Source organism: Grus americana, chromosome 5, assembly GCF_028858705.1.
Source record: "Grus americana isolate bGruAme1 chromosome 5, bGruAme1.mat, whole genome shotgun sequence".
Taxonomy (NCBI): Eukaryota; Metazoa; Chordata; class Aves; order Gruiformes; family Gruidae; genus Grus; species Grus americana.
In genome coordinates, this window is record NC_072856.1 from 68,311,575 (window position 1) to 68,324,040 (window position 12,466).

A 12,466-nucleotide genomic window follows, 5' to 3' on the forward strand; every position below is an offset into this window, starting at 1 on the left:
TGTCCCTTGGCCTTGTCAGAGCAAAGCCCTTCAGTAGGCGTGCTTCAATATTTATTTCTGCTGTGAATGTCTCGGTTAGTGAAGAGTTTGAAACCGATGATTTTTAAAATGCGGATAAAGGTTATGTTCACGTAGGAGACATTAAACGATACCTGCAAGCCTGTGCTTTCTTCCAAAACTGCTGCCCTTTCAGGCTGCTCCTCCCTCAGGCTGTGCATTGCATTTAGTGGTCCCTTGAAGCCCAGCCTAGCTCAGTTCTGCGCTCAGAAACTACGGATGTCTTGTTTTCCCATTGAAACTACATATAATTGCCACAGCGCTGTGTTTATCTATGACCCGAAGAGATGCAAGATGTGCAATTTACTCCTGGGCAGCCAATACCGCTGTAACACACTCCCCTCAAGCCATCACATGTTCCAGGGCATGCGATGCCTAAAGACTTCCCAAGGGACTTTTGTTCCACGCTGTTTCAATGCCCCAGCCACAGACCAGCTCACAAGACATGAAATACGGCTGCGTGGATACTCTCAAGTATTTCATATCGTCACCAGGAAAAAGGCCAGGAGCTAATTCCTAGAATAGACTGGATGAAAAACTCATTAGAGAAAACACAATTCACATGTACATAGAAGGGTTTCAAAATTTAATAAGTTGACACAGTGAACAACTCAAGAATCTTTAAAATGTGAGAGTTAAGAAACAAAGTTTAGGTCACATATTTAAAAAAAGACATTTGTTGTACAACAAAGAGAGAAAAAATCCCCACATTTGCTCTGGTAAAACACCAGCAATGCTGGTCCCCGTTTGAAGTGAGAATGCTATAACAGAACTTTTTAAAAAGAAGCACCTGGAATTACATGACCAGTTTAGAACTGCTCACACCGTAATTCCTTCTCACAGTAGACTACCAAGTTGCTCTACAGTAAACAAGTAGGGAACTCGAGTCCAGTCCAGTGATAAAATCAACACAGTCATCTTCCATAGGCAGAGTTCAGGGCCTCAAGTGTAAGCAAGCACAGCAGTTTGATATAAGCTCACCTTCCCCCTCCTAGCAAGGAGAAACCACTTACTCCAGAAAACAAAGAAAACTGTCATGATACTCCGAACAAAGTCACAGTAATAGGAAAAAGAAAGCAAAATACATTCTAAGGAAGATTCATTCAAGCTAAGCATTGCTTTTTATTCCAACCAAAGAGAGATTCCAGTGATGGGGGAACAGTCAGGCCACCGGATCAGGCTGACCATGCCCCCTCACTGCAAGACTCACGTTTGCTATCCGCAGCAAACGCCCTACGACAGCACATGTGGGTAACAAGCAGAAAACAATTTCAGGCTCCTCCGTCGCTGGACAGAACATCAGACAGAGCTTTTGCACCTGATACCGGTCACCCGTTACTCTGCAGGTACCTATCCAGGAACTGGGAATAGCAGTCTAGAGAACAGAAGTAGCAGATGATGGGTGCTTCCGTACCTCCCATGTTATCCACGAGGACCACGGTGTGAGCTACGTGATGGAGGTTCATGGTCACCGTGATCTGAATGAAGCTGCTCAGACAGGCACTTCCGCACTGGCATGTTTTAGCCACTTCCAGATCTTCACAAAGGTGAGAAGGAAGGAGGTGACAACCATAAGGGATTCTGTTGAACAAGAGGAACAAGTGTGAATTCACTACAAAATTAACCGATGTCACTCGAACGCAGTGACACGCCATATGCACCAGTTGGAAGAAACGCTGTTCCGAGATCATAGACAAGGCAAATTGGAAATGTTGCCACTTGCAATATAGGACCAGTTAGGAATTAAATGTTGCTTTCCAAGAGAGTCACTAAAAATGTGCAACCATGTTACCGACCCCTAAGGACCGACACCAGAAGACACTGCAACAAGAACCAGGGAATTCACACAAATCATAACAGCCTATATCACAAGAATAGAGAATTAGAGAATTAAAAAGAAGATTAAGAATAATGAGACAACTGAGTACACATCTGCTCTTCCCTCACATTAGCCAGGAAGATCACCATACTTCATCCTGGCCTGACAAAGCACCCACAATTTACTCCTCACTCTCTAACATAGGGAAGTGGTAGTTGTGTAAAAACACCATATCCAGAGGAAATGGGAGATAAAATGAGCCTCTTTACAGTAGTACTACATTGCAGGCAATAAAGTAAGGTTCTCTTAGTATAACCGCGCTTTTTGTCCATCGTGTCAATAATGACATCCAGAGACAGGAACAAGAATTGCTTCTTTTTAAATTCGCAGAGCAGCATTGTGTTTGGGGTACCAAACAAATAATTTCCCTGAAGTACTCTGTTAACTTCAAAGTGTGGGTATCACGTGCCCAGCTGTCACTCAAGACTCACAGAATAGGTCTCACTGACTCACATCCCGACTCCACCTACACATTCCCAATTCTTTCTACATACCATCATTCACACAGCTAAGACTCCTGTGGGGTTTTTCTCACCACCTCAATTTCAGGACATCCTTTTTTCTGGTCAGGAAAAATATTATCACAGCTCTGGTACTTGCCCAGCATGCTATTATAAAGACTGATTTCCAAATATTTGCTTTTGTGTCTTCCCTCCTCCTGATTTTTTCCTTTCTTAAGGTTTTTGCAGCCCGTCATCGCTCCTGTTTCTCATTCTTTGTTAATTCTCACCTCCGGCAAATGTCAGGCAGAATGTCTGTTGCCCACTTGTTAGACTTTTTTTTTTTTTTTTTTTTCCTTTTCTATTTAAGATAACCAGGACCGCTCTGACCAATGCCGTCTCCTAATAATTACAGACCCGTGGGCAAGGGGACTGTTTCCATTGCCCCATGTCTCACCCAGATTCCTGGAGCAGAAAGCCTTTTTTTGTTCTGTGTGATGCCTTTTTTTTTTTTTTTTTTTTTAAAAGCCTGCTGCATGGGGGCCAGGGGCTGGGTGAATGACTAGGTACCCTTAGGTAGTCCAGTGATGTAACTGAGCACCAAAATCTGACCAGTGTTGAAGGATGATATTCTCTAGGAAAAAAAACATGCCTTAATAATATAAAAATGACTGCAATTTATATAAAGTTGGGAAAGGAGACACGTGCAGTTTAATTACTCTAATAAAATCAGCAAGGTCAGAAGTGGATAAGATTTGAACCAGAACATTGGTTCATGGTTGCTCAGCTCATTTCCAGGGTGTGCCCTGCATGCCTGTGGACACCTTTAGCACAGACATCTGAGCAATTAACCCAGGTTTATGGGGCACTCCCCACCCCCAAGGCAGGAATGGGCACAGAATGTGGATGAGGAACACTTCAGGTCTGTCTCTCACCCCCTTGCTGTGCCAGTGACTCTTTTCAATCTTCCTGCTCCCTTTCCACCCAGAAAAGGGTGGGAGTAGCAGCAACTGGTACTGGAAGGATCCCAGGCAGCGGCATGCAGGCAGAGCTATCTAAGTGGCATGGGAGAAGGGCAGAAAACTGATAATAAACAGCAGCCTGGCAAGCATGATGTTTACTCGGTGAAATAATCACTTTAAAATTACCTCAGAACTGGGCTTTGCTGTGTAAGACAGACCATCCTCACTCCAACACCAAAGGGAATTAAGAGCTCAAGGAAAATCTAAGGTAGGGAGAAGCCTAACACCAACTCCAGCATGACATTTGCCCTCTGAGAAGCCACCTCGCAGTGCCTTCCTAACATTACTCAGCTTGGGTAAGGTCCCATCTAAAGCAGAGGCTGACCAATCCACGTCTGTGACTAGGAGCTGTATGGTAGAAGGTAACCTTTTGCCAACACACTATTCTCACACGGGAAGAGACAGGGACAGGCTGATGGGGTTTACACACGGTTTTAGTGTGCTTTAATGTGAACACAAGATGAAGGGCAACCATGTTTGAAAGCCATTTCCGAGCTAGAGCCCAACACAAAATACGATCTGTGCCACAAAATCCACTGTCACGTAAGCTCCTCAACACAGGCTGCCAGTAGCAGTTCAGGGTTGCAGAACTGACTCTCTTTTCCCATGGCTGGGCAAGAATATTCTGTTAAGGTGTTCCCATTTTGAGGATAAAAACATTTCAGTCTATAGCTTTCTCTAAATACTTCCAAGTCACCAATTTATTGTGTTATCCTGTATAACAAAGGGATGATTTTACAAGTGGAATCAAAGCAACTTTAAACTTAGGATTTTTAATAAGTGAAAAGCAGTAGCCACTGACAGGAAGAAAAAAAAACAAGTCGGGAAAGTTTAGACTTGACAGATTTGAAACAGATAGGTGCACGTGTACCTGTCGTGCTAATCTTACCTGTAATTTACGGTTGCTCTTGCAGCACACTCTAATAAAGTCAATGGTATTTTCAGTTGAATGTTGGGAACAAGCGGATTAGGCTGTTCAAAAGGATTTCCAAAGAGGTCCAAGTTCTCAAGACAGAGTTTCCTAAAATCACTGGGCAAGAAAGGAAGTTTGTTTCGAGCTGCTGACAGAAAGCGTAGATGATGTAACTGGCCAATCTTGAATGGCAACCTAATCAACTCATTGTCGTCAAGCTTTAAATTAACAAGTTCTCGCAGCTGGCAAAACTGAATTGGAAGTGCTTTAATTTTGTTTTGGCTGAGGTCCAAGAACTGAAGAGATTTCTGCAGGGTGGAGTTGCACAGAGCCCCACTGAAGGACTCCAGGTGATTGTCGTGCAAATTAAGCTCCTGAAGACAGATGAGGTCACCAATAGTAGCTGGCAGCTGCTTAATATGATTATGACTTAGGTCTAGTTTTCGGAGTTTCTTCAAACAAAGCACACGCATGTCGATCCGAGCAAGTTTGCAGTACGAGGTTTGGAGATGTTCGAGGGAGTAAGGAAAGTTTTTGGTGAGAGGATAGTCCCTTCTCGAAGTTATGATCATTTTTGTCTTGGGTTTTTCAACTTCTGAGGTCTTTGCGGGTACCAAAGCTGAGAGCGGGAGAGCTCCTATGTCAGTCCCTTGGTGAGCCAGTCTCACAGCTGAAAGGAAATTCTTTAAATTGCTGGCATTTGCCTACAGGGAGACACAAATGTGGAATTAAAAGTTCATTATTCTTGTGCTCATTTGTACTAACACTTTCTGAACTATTTTGTACACGTACCAGGAGATACTAACTCAGCAGGGCAATGAAATGGAAAAGGGAAAAAACTGGGTGACATGCTGTTTACAGTATTTAAGAACAAATGGCATACAGTTTGAATGGTAAGTTACGACCTCTCTGAACAATCTAGATAAAACAAACTGTGCTGCATTACTCAGAAAAGGAAGAACAAAGCATGGAATTCACAGCTGAAAATAAAGTACAGAAAAAAAGCCTGATGCACTGTGATCTTCCTAACCTGCAACCTGATAAAAGGACAGCTTAAAAACACACACAGGGAAATCCGAGATCTAAACCTTGAGGCAATCATTTCTGAATGTTGCGAGGAAGGAAAAGGATGGAAGATGAGGTTAAATTTGACATAAAGGAAGGTAGAAAGCTTCAAGGCAGGTTAAATAAGTGCTTCTGGTCACGCACACTGCTCTTTTTGGTTGTGCCAGCATCAAACAAGAGGATAATTATTTGTGGTCCTTCTGCAAACAGCTGACCAATTCTGCTTTAGGTGGGCTATAATATAATGGCAGTAAGGACAGAGAGTCAGATTAATGGAGTATCAGATGACCTATATTATAAATAAAGGTCCAGAAAGCTGCAATACATTTGTTGTACTGATATAATTAACTTTTATGAATAGGAAGGTGACCAAATATTTCTCTTCTAAATTTTCCAGCAAGTCTCCACTCAATCTGAAGTGCAGCTGACAGACATTAAGCTATAAAGTAACTTCTAAAATAAAAAGCATGATGCATCCATACAAGTCAGAGTCATCTCTCATTGCAGGAAAGAACAAACTTGGAGTTTTGGCACGGCTCAGAGTCAAGAGGTTTGCACTCTGTTCCCAGCTGTAACTTGCCCAAGCCTAGTGACACCCATTTCTGCACCCAAAAGACAATTTTGCTAATAAATGTATTTGTTTATATCAAGTTCTAGAGCATCCAGAACTAGCTTACATAATATGCTATAAGCACCTAGCACAACAGAACAATGATCTTGGAAACTTCTGGATGCTGATGTGATATAAAGATAATAAAGGTCAAATGTACTTGACTGCACTGCTAATCTAATGACTGGTCTCCTTAATCATCCCATGCGCATCTACTCTCTTAACTCCTGTTGTGATGTCCTCCAGAGATGAGGAAAAACCTTTGTTATCCAAGACCACCAGTGTTCATTATCTCAGCCAATCTAACTAAAAGATTTAGCTATGGGGCTCCTAACTACAGATTCGTCACGTTTCCAAGGGTAATAAGTAGCTAACTAAATTTGGAAGTAAGGAGGCAAAGCTCTCCAGATCTGTAAAGACCAAGTAAAAAAATAACTGTACATCAGAATTGAGTTACAGGCAATATTTCTTTGATCTTAAAGCACGAGACACAACAGATACCCATTCCTTGCAGCCAAAAGCTCTATCTAGGATGTTAAGAATAAGTTTACGCTGTTCACGTGACTTGAAAATAAGAGTACTTTGTATTCTGAATCCTTGAGACAGATTTCCTCCACAACACCTTCATAAAGGTAACGTAGTATCTGTAAACCCATTGTTGAGAAACCTTGAATACATTGAGAAAAATACTAAGACACATCTAAGAAAATAAGCAAAGAGTTAGCAAAGAATCAGTTGGAAGTGCTCAGGATGCAATTTTCTGCCACAAGCCTGAAGTCTCAACCACAGAAAAGATGTTGGGAAAAGAGGTTAATCTGCGTTGATGCCTTACAAGTCTCTTGTTTCAGAGCTAAATGAATGATGACAAGGCAATCGGAGATTACACGGATTTCAGACCTTGCGTGCAACGCAGCAGGCACAGGCTTGCTGAAGGAAAAAAAAAACCAACAAAACAAACCCGCAGTGACTTTGTTATTTTTGCTCCGGGGTTGAATGCTCCAAACCCAATGTTTCTCAACTCAATTTCAATTTCTGATGTGCTAAATGCAGCAAATTGCACTGCCTGGCAGAGTACAAAGAGTGGGGTTTTGCATGGTAGCTGCACGCAATCAGTATAGTCATACCTGGAAATCTCTTTTCTACAAAGTGTTTGTCCGTCTTTAAGAAGCCTTTCTGTAATGAAATTACGAAAGACTAGTAGAAACACTACAGAACAGTTATCAATCATCTTAAACTGGGTTTCTGGATTTGGAGCATTTAAGAGGAATACATACTATCACTGGCTTTGGAAGAATTTAGTGGATTTGGTCCTGGAGCTTGACAGTATGAGGGTGAGCCTTATGCTTAAAATGGGGAGCGAGGATCTAGCCTCCTTGGAGCAACTCTGGCCATTATTCTAACTCCTGTTTCATTAGATTTGGTTGAGACTTTCTTTTCAGTCTAACAACATTGTGGACTATCTTCTCATACAGAAAACAAGATAAGTAGTTCTTAACTAAATTACTACCCACACTGAAAGAATGTCTGTTGCACAGTTTCCTTACAGGCTCTGTAAGTGGTCTAAATCAGATCTTGTAGCACTAAGACACAGACCTTTCCTCTCTAATTTTATACTACTAGTAGGTCCCATCACAACAGGCCTGCTTTTGTACCTTTGTTCCAAGATAAAACTTTCTGACTTTTCACGCTTCAGCAGAAATACTCGGAGTAAAGGATGTAGAACAAGAAGTTATTCTGGATCTAACGCAAGATGCACGAGTTTTCTTTTTTGCAAGATACAGAGCACATTTGCTGCTGACAAGAAAAACATCATTTAATTGGATTTGGACATATAGTGATTCTTTTCTATTTAACCCTGTAAGGCAAACTGCTCTCTTCATCAAATTAAGGCTGCTTTCCTTACCACCATAGCCTTCACTCTTGCACAGACAAGGTATTTCCAGATCACCACAGTGCTGCGCCACATTCTGCAAACTCTTGGGCTGCTACAACTGTATTCAGGTTTATATTCAGTTATTGGTTTTATTCCCAATAAAATAAGTGCTTTTTCTTTCTTGCTGGGTCATATTTGTTTTCTTTTCAGCAAGTCACTGTCCCGAGCACAGATTCATTCCCCTTGTTTCTCAAGCAGACCTCGCAGCCTGCCCCGAGCTGCACTCCACTCAGGCAAAACTGTTGTCAGTGCCTGTTGCAGCTGCAGTTTAAACACACCCTGTGCATTTCTCCTTAGACAGGCCCTTTGAGAAAGCATTCTGTTTGCGAAGGAGTAAGCTTCACCACTCATGATTACAGCTGCTCGGACTGATATCACTGAAATTATTAAAGGATCTCCTTCAGGCCAAAGAATCACAGTTGCAACAGAAAGTTAAAGTGATTTCCCAAACAAACAAACAAAATAATCAATGCTATTTGCCTTTATTTACACATTCTAAATCTAAGGTTTTATCAAAGCTGTCTTGCTTTCCTCTTCTACAAGGCTACTAAAGATTAGTGGAACGGGCAGAGAAAAAACAACCAACATAAACATTGAACAGTGGTGTGTGATTTTTTGGGTGAATTTAGCACTATTAAACAGCTTCCAAATATCCTACGAATTGCACATGAATACATTGCTGAGTCTGATGCTAAGCATTAAGGTGAGATGGTGCCTGTATCGCTGATCCATCCATGTGTCTCCAGCTTGAAAACCCCAGTGGGCACACTGCTTGTCCACCAAGACAAGCGTATTCTCCAGTTTTTTTATTAGAAAGACTATAACCAATAACTGTTTCATAGAATTTACAGCCAAAGCGCAATATATTGCATCAGAGAGATGAAAAAAGTTGTTCCCCTTTAAACAAATGAAGAACACCATGAAAAATGGGCTTTTCCGCTCCTGCTGTTTCTGCGGAGGGAGCAGAAGGGACAAGCAGAACACAGCCCAGCAAAGAAGCTGGGGACCCCCCGGGGCCCGTCCAGCACGGTCGCAGAGCGGACCCCGGCCAGCCGCCTCCACACGCCGCTCGGTTTCGGGCACGGGCACGGCACCGATTCCTCGTCCGCGTCCCAGGCCGCCCAGCCGCGGCCCCCGCACCCACCTTGCTGAGGCAAACGTCCACGGCGGGCTCCCGGAGGCGCACGGTGGCCTTACCCTCCTCCACGAACCGGGTGAAGAACCGCTCGATGTTCTCTTGCACCTACGGGGCACAGAGGGCACTCAGCAGCCGCGGCGGGACGAGGGGACCCGCCCCGGTCCGGTCTCCCTCCCCCCCGCGCCACCGTCCCCACCTTGTAGCGAGAACCGACCCGGTCCCGCGCCGTGCACACCATGAGGTAAACGCCGCCGCCCCGCGCCCGACCAGGCGGGCGGCCGAGCGAGAGGAGCGCTCTGGTACCGCGGCCGCGGCCCCGCAGCCCGCAGGTGGGCAGGAGCCGGCTGACCACCTCCACCTCACACTGCAGCCGCATCGCCGCCCGCCCCGCCGCCGACCAACGGCCCGCTCAGGGGCGGGCGGCGCCGGGGGCCTCCCGCGCTCTCCGCGCACAAGCGCCCGCCGCAATGCCTGGCCCCCCTGACTCCCGCCGGCCGCCCGCTGCCCGCCGCCGGCCAGGGGGCACGGATTCGCCCGGCGAAAGGGCTGGCAAGGCGGGAAGGGAGAGCGGCGGTACCGGCAGCCGCGGGCAGCCCGAGCCAGGGGCCCTCAGCGCGGGACTCTGCGCCGGCGCCCTCTGGAGGAGGCAGCCGACTCGGCTCGGCGGGAAGGGTCGAGGACGGCGGCGGGAGTGAGGGGGACACGGGGGAGCCGAGGGGATGGTGGGTGTGAGGGGACACGGGGGAGCGCCCCTGTGGGTACGCTGATCCCTGAAGCCCCCCCGGCTTGGTGGCCAGGGTTGACACCAGGTGCGGCACACTGCCCGTGCTGGCAGCAGCCGGGTGCCCAGGCCAGGGTGTGAGGGACAGCAGGGACAGGCGGGTTGCCCGGCCTCGGAGGCAGGACATGGCTGCTCACCAGGACAGGCGGCTCTGTGCCGCAGGCCTAGCGCCACTGGCAAATCTTTTGGGCAATTTCTACAATCGTGGTATGCAACAGAGAAACACAAGTTTTACCAGAAATCCTCCTGCGCATTCATTTGCAAAGGTACCAGCGCTCCCTCTGAAGTTCTGACGGCAGAAACGACTGCCAGTGACAGAGCATCACCTCGGTGGTGGGCTCTTGTCCCCAGCGTGGCAGGGCTGGGTCGGCTGAAGGGTGGGTTTGCTGCTAGAAGATGCTCCGTAACACCGCCAGGAATGACAGTTGTGGGCATTCAGAAACCGAGCTTGGCTAAAAAGCCGTGTTCACCCGCCATGACGCACGGTTGCCATTTGGTTGATTTAGACGCCGTGCCACCCTTTGTCCACCTGCTCTGGAGGTAGCGGTGGCTCAGACTTGCTAAATGACGGGAGAACGCAGGGCCTCGTGGAAAACTTGTTACCAAAATAACAGGCAGAAATTCAATAAAGTGAAACATTTGAAAAATTTCAGAATTCAGGTTGTATGAGTGGATTGGTGGAGATAGGGCAGGTTGGGATAGGGAAATTTCAGCATCTGGGAAGAGTCGCTGTAAAGAAATCGGAATAATACCCCTGGATTTAACAGAACTCCTAGCTTGAAGGCACAGGCCAGGCGGGAGCCAGCCCCGCGCACAGCCCGGGCTGTTCAGTGAGGGGATGCGGCCATGGCTGCCTCACAGCCGGCAGCGGCCAGGTGAGGGCTTTCACTGCATTCACCAGAATTAGGAGAAAAGACCCCCAGTGAATCCTTCCAGTACTGGATTTCCACATTGATTTTTTTTATTATTATTATTTTTTAAGACAAGGACTTCAAAACTTGCTCTGTAATCTAATTTTTAAAGCCAATTCTTTGTTCTGGGATCGGAGCATGCGCACACGACAGGGATGCCGGCGACAACCAGCAGGGGGCGGCGCGGCGCGCTGTGCCCGCGTTTCCGCGTTGGTCCAGCAGGAGGCGGTATGGTGCTGGGGGGTGTGGGTGCGTGAGGGCGGCAAAAGGGGGTGGGTGCGGTGGGTGTTGCGTGCAAAAGGAACCCGCGTCTCTCTGTGTTGCCCAGGCTACGCTGCAGTGGCTATTCACAGGCGCGATCCCGCTACTGACCGGCACGGGAGCTTTGACCTGCTCCGTCTCCGACCTGGGCCGGTTCACCCCTCCTTAGTCAACCTGGTGTGCCCCGGCTCCCCGGGGCTCACCATATTGATGCCGGCCTTAGCGCGGACGCCCGCTCGGCATAGCGCACTGCAGCCCAGAACTCCTGGGCTCAAGCGATCCGGCGGGCTCGGCCTCCCGAGTAGCTGGGACTACAGGCGCGCGCCACCACGCCCGGCGCTAAGCTCCTCGCGCTGCCGCCTCTAATGCCGGCACAGCGCTGACGTCACGCCTCGGACGGGCGGGGGAGCGGGGCCGCTCTACGCAGGCGCCGCCCTCACCCTCCCGGCTTCCTGGCCGCGCCTGCGCCCTGCCGGGGTGGGCGCCGCGGTGCAGGTCGGGATGCGGGGCAGGGTTGAATAGCGCATGCGCGGGCCGCCATCTTCCTCTCGTAGCCAGGCGCGCAGCAGGCAGCATGGGGCACCAGCAGCTCTACTGGAGCCACCCCAGGAAGTTTGGCCAGGGCTCCCGGTCCTGGTCAGTCCGCATCCCGGGGATCGTCCGGGTTGCTGTTGGGTCCCCTGGGCCGCGGCAGCCGCCTCGCTCTAGCTTTCCTTTCTCCCCCTCACCCCCCCCACCCCGTGCCGCCATTACCCGCCCTGACCGGCCTTGCTTTCTTCTTCCCTTACAGCCGCGTGTGCTCCAACCGCCACGGCCTCATCCGCAAGTACGGCCTGAACATGTGCCGGCAGTGCTTCCGTCAGTACGCCAAGGACATCGGCTTTATCAAGGTAAGTGCCGGCACCGGGGCTGTGTGGGAGGGCTGGGTGTGCCGTTTCCCGCTGACATCTCTCGCCTTTCTTCCTCTCTTGCAGCTGGACTGAGTGCCGGGAGGATGAGGCTGTCGCCAGAAGTTCCGGGGCTTCCCTGGGTCTCCCTAGCACATCTCCAGCATCTCAGCACAGCCTTACTTAATAAATAGTCTCCCCGCCCGACTGACGTGTGCGTTTGCTTTTTGTAACGGTTCTAATGGCAACGGGGCTCCTAGAGGTCCTCCCGGAGGGGTGGGTGCTGTGCAGGGGACAGGTCTAAATGAGCCTGGCCTGGTGTCCTCAGCTTCCACCTGCAAAACCAGGTGGTCTCAAGAGTGGTGATGGGTGTATGATGCCACTGAGCTTTCAGGTTTGCAAGCAGAGCAGTGGAATGGTCTCTGTTAAATGACCAGTGGGTAAAGGGCCAGGCAATCAGCTGCAGCACAGCTGCCAGTAACACAGGGCTTGTTTGGGTGCAATACCTGCAAACTTGGCTCATTCTGGTGTAGAACATGGTGGTGCAGAGCTGTACCTCAGGCTTTATG

At 48.2% G+C, this 12,466-nt stretch overlaps 2 protein-coding genes across 2 annotated transcripts; one reads left to right on the plus strand and one right to left on the minus strand.

The window, feature by feature from the left end:
• Nucleotides 1-628: 628 nt before the first annotated feature.
• Nucleotides 629-9,665, minus strand: LRR1 (leucine rich repeat protein 1). The gene is made up of 4 exons (XM_054828403.1): nt 9,254-9,665; nt 9,064-9,162; nt 4,288-5,015; nt 629-1,638 (listed from the first exon to the last, which is right to left on the minus strand). The coding sequence occupies exons 1-4, from the start codon at nt 9,431-9,433 to the stop codon at nt 1,386-1,388; spliced, it is 1,260 nt and encodes a 419-aa protein (XP_054684378.1). The 5' UTR covers nt 9,434-9,665; the 3' UTR covers nt 629-1,385.
• Nucleotides 9,666-11,485: 1,820 nt separating this feature from the next.
• RPS29 (ribosomal protein S29) lies at nt 11,486-12,104 on the plus strand. Its single transcript, XM_054827478.1, has 3 exons — nt 11,486-11,646; nt 11,801-11,900; nt 11,985-12,104. Exons 1-3 carry the CDS (start codon nt 11,585-11,587, stop codon nt 11,991-11,993), a joined length of 171 nt encoding a protein of 56 aa, XP_054683453.1. The 5' UTR covers nt 11,486-11,584; the 3' UTR covers nt 11,994-12,104.
• Nucleotides 12,105-12,466: the final 362 nt, after the last annotated feature.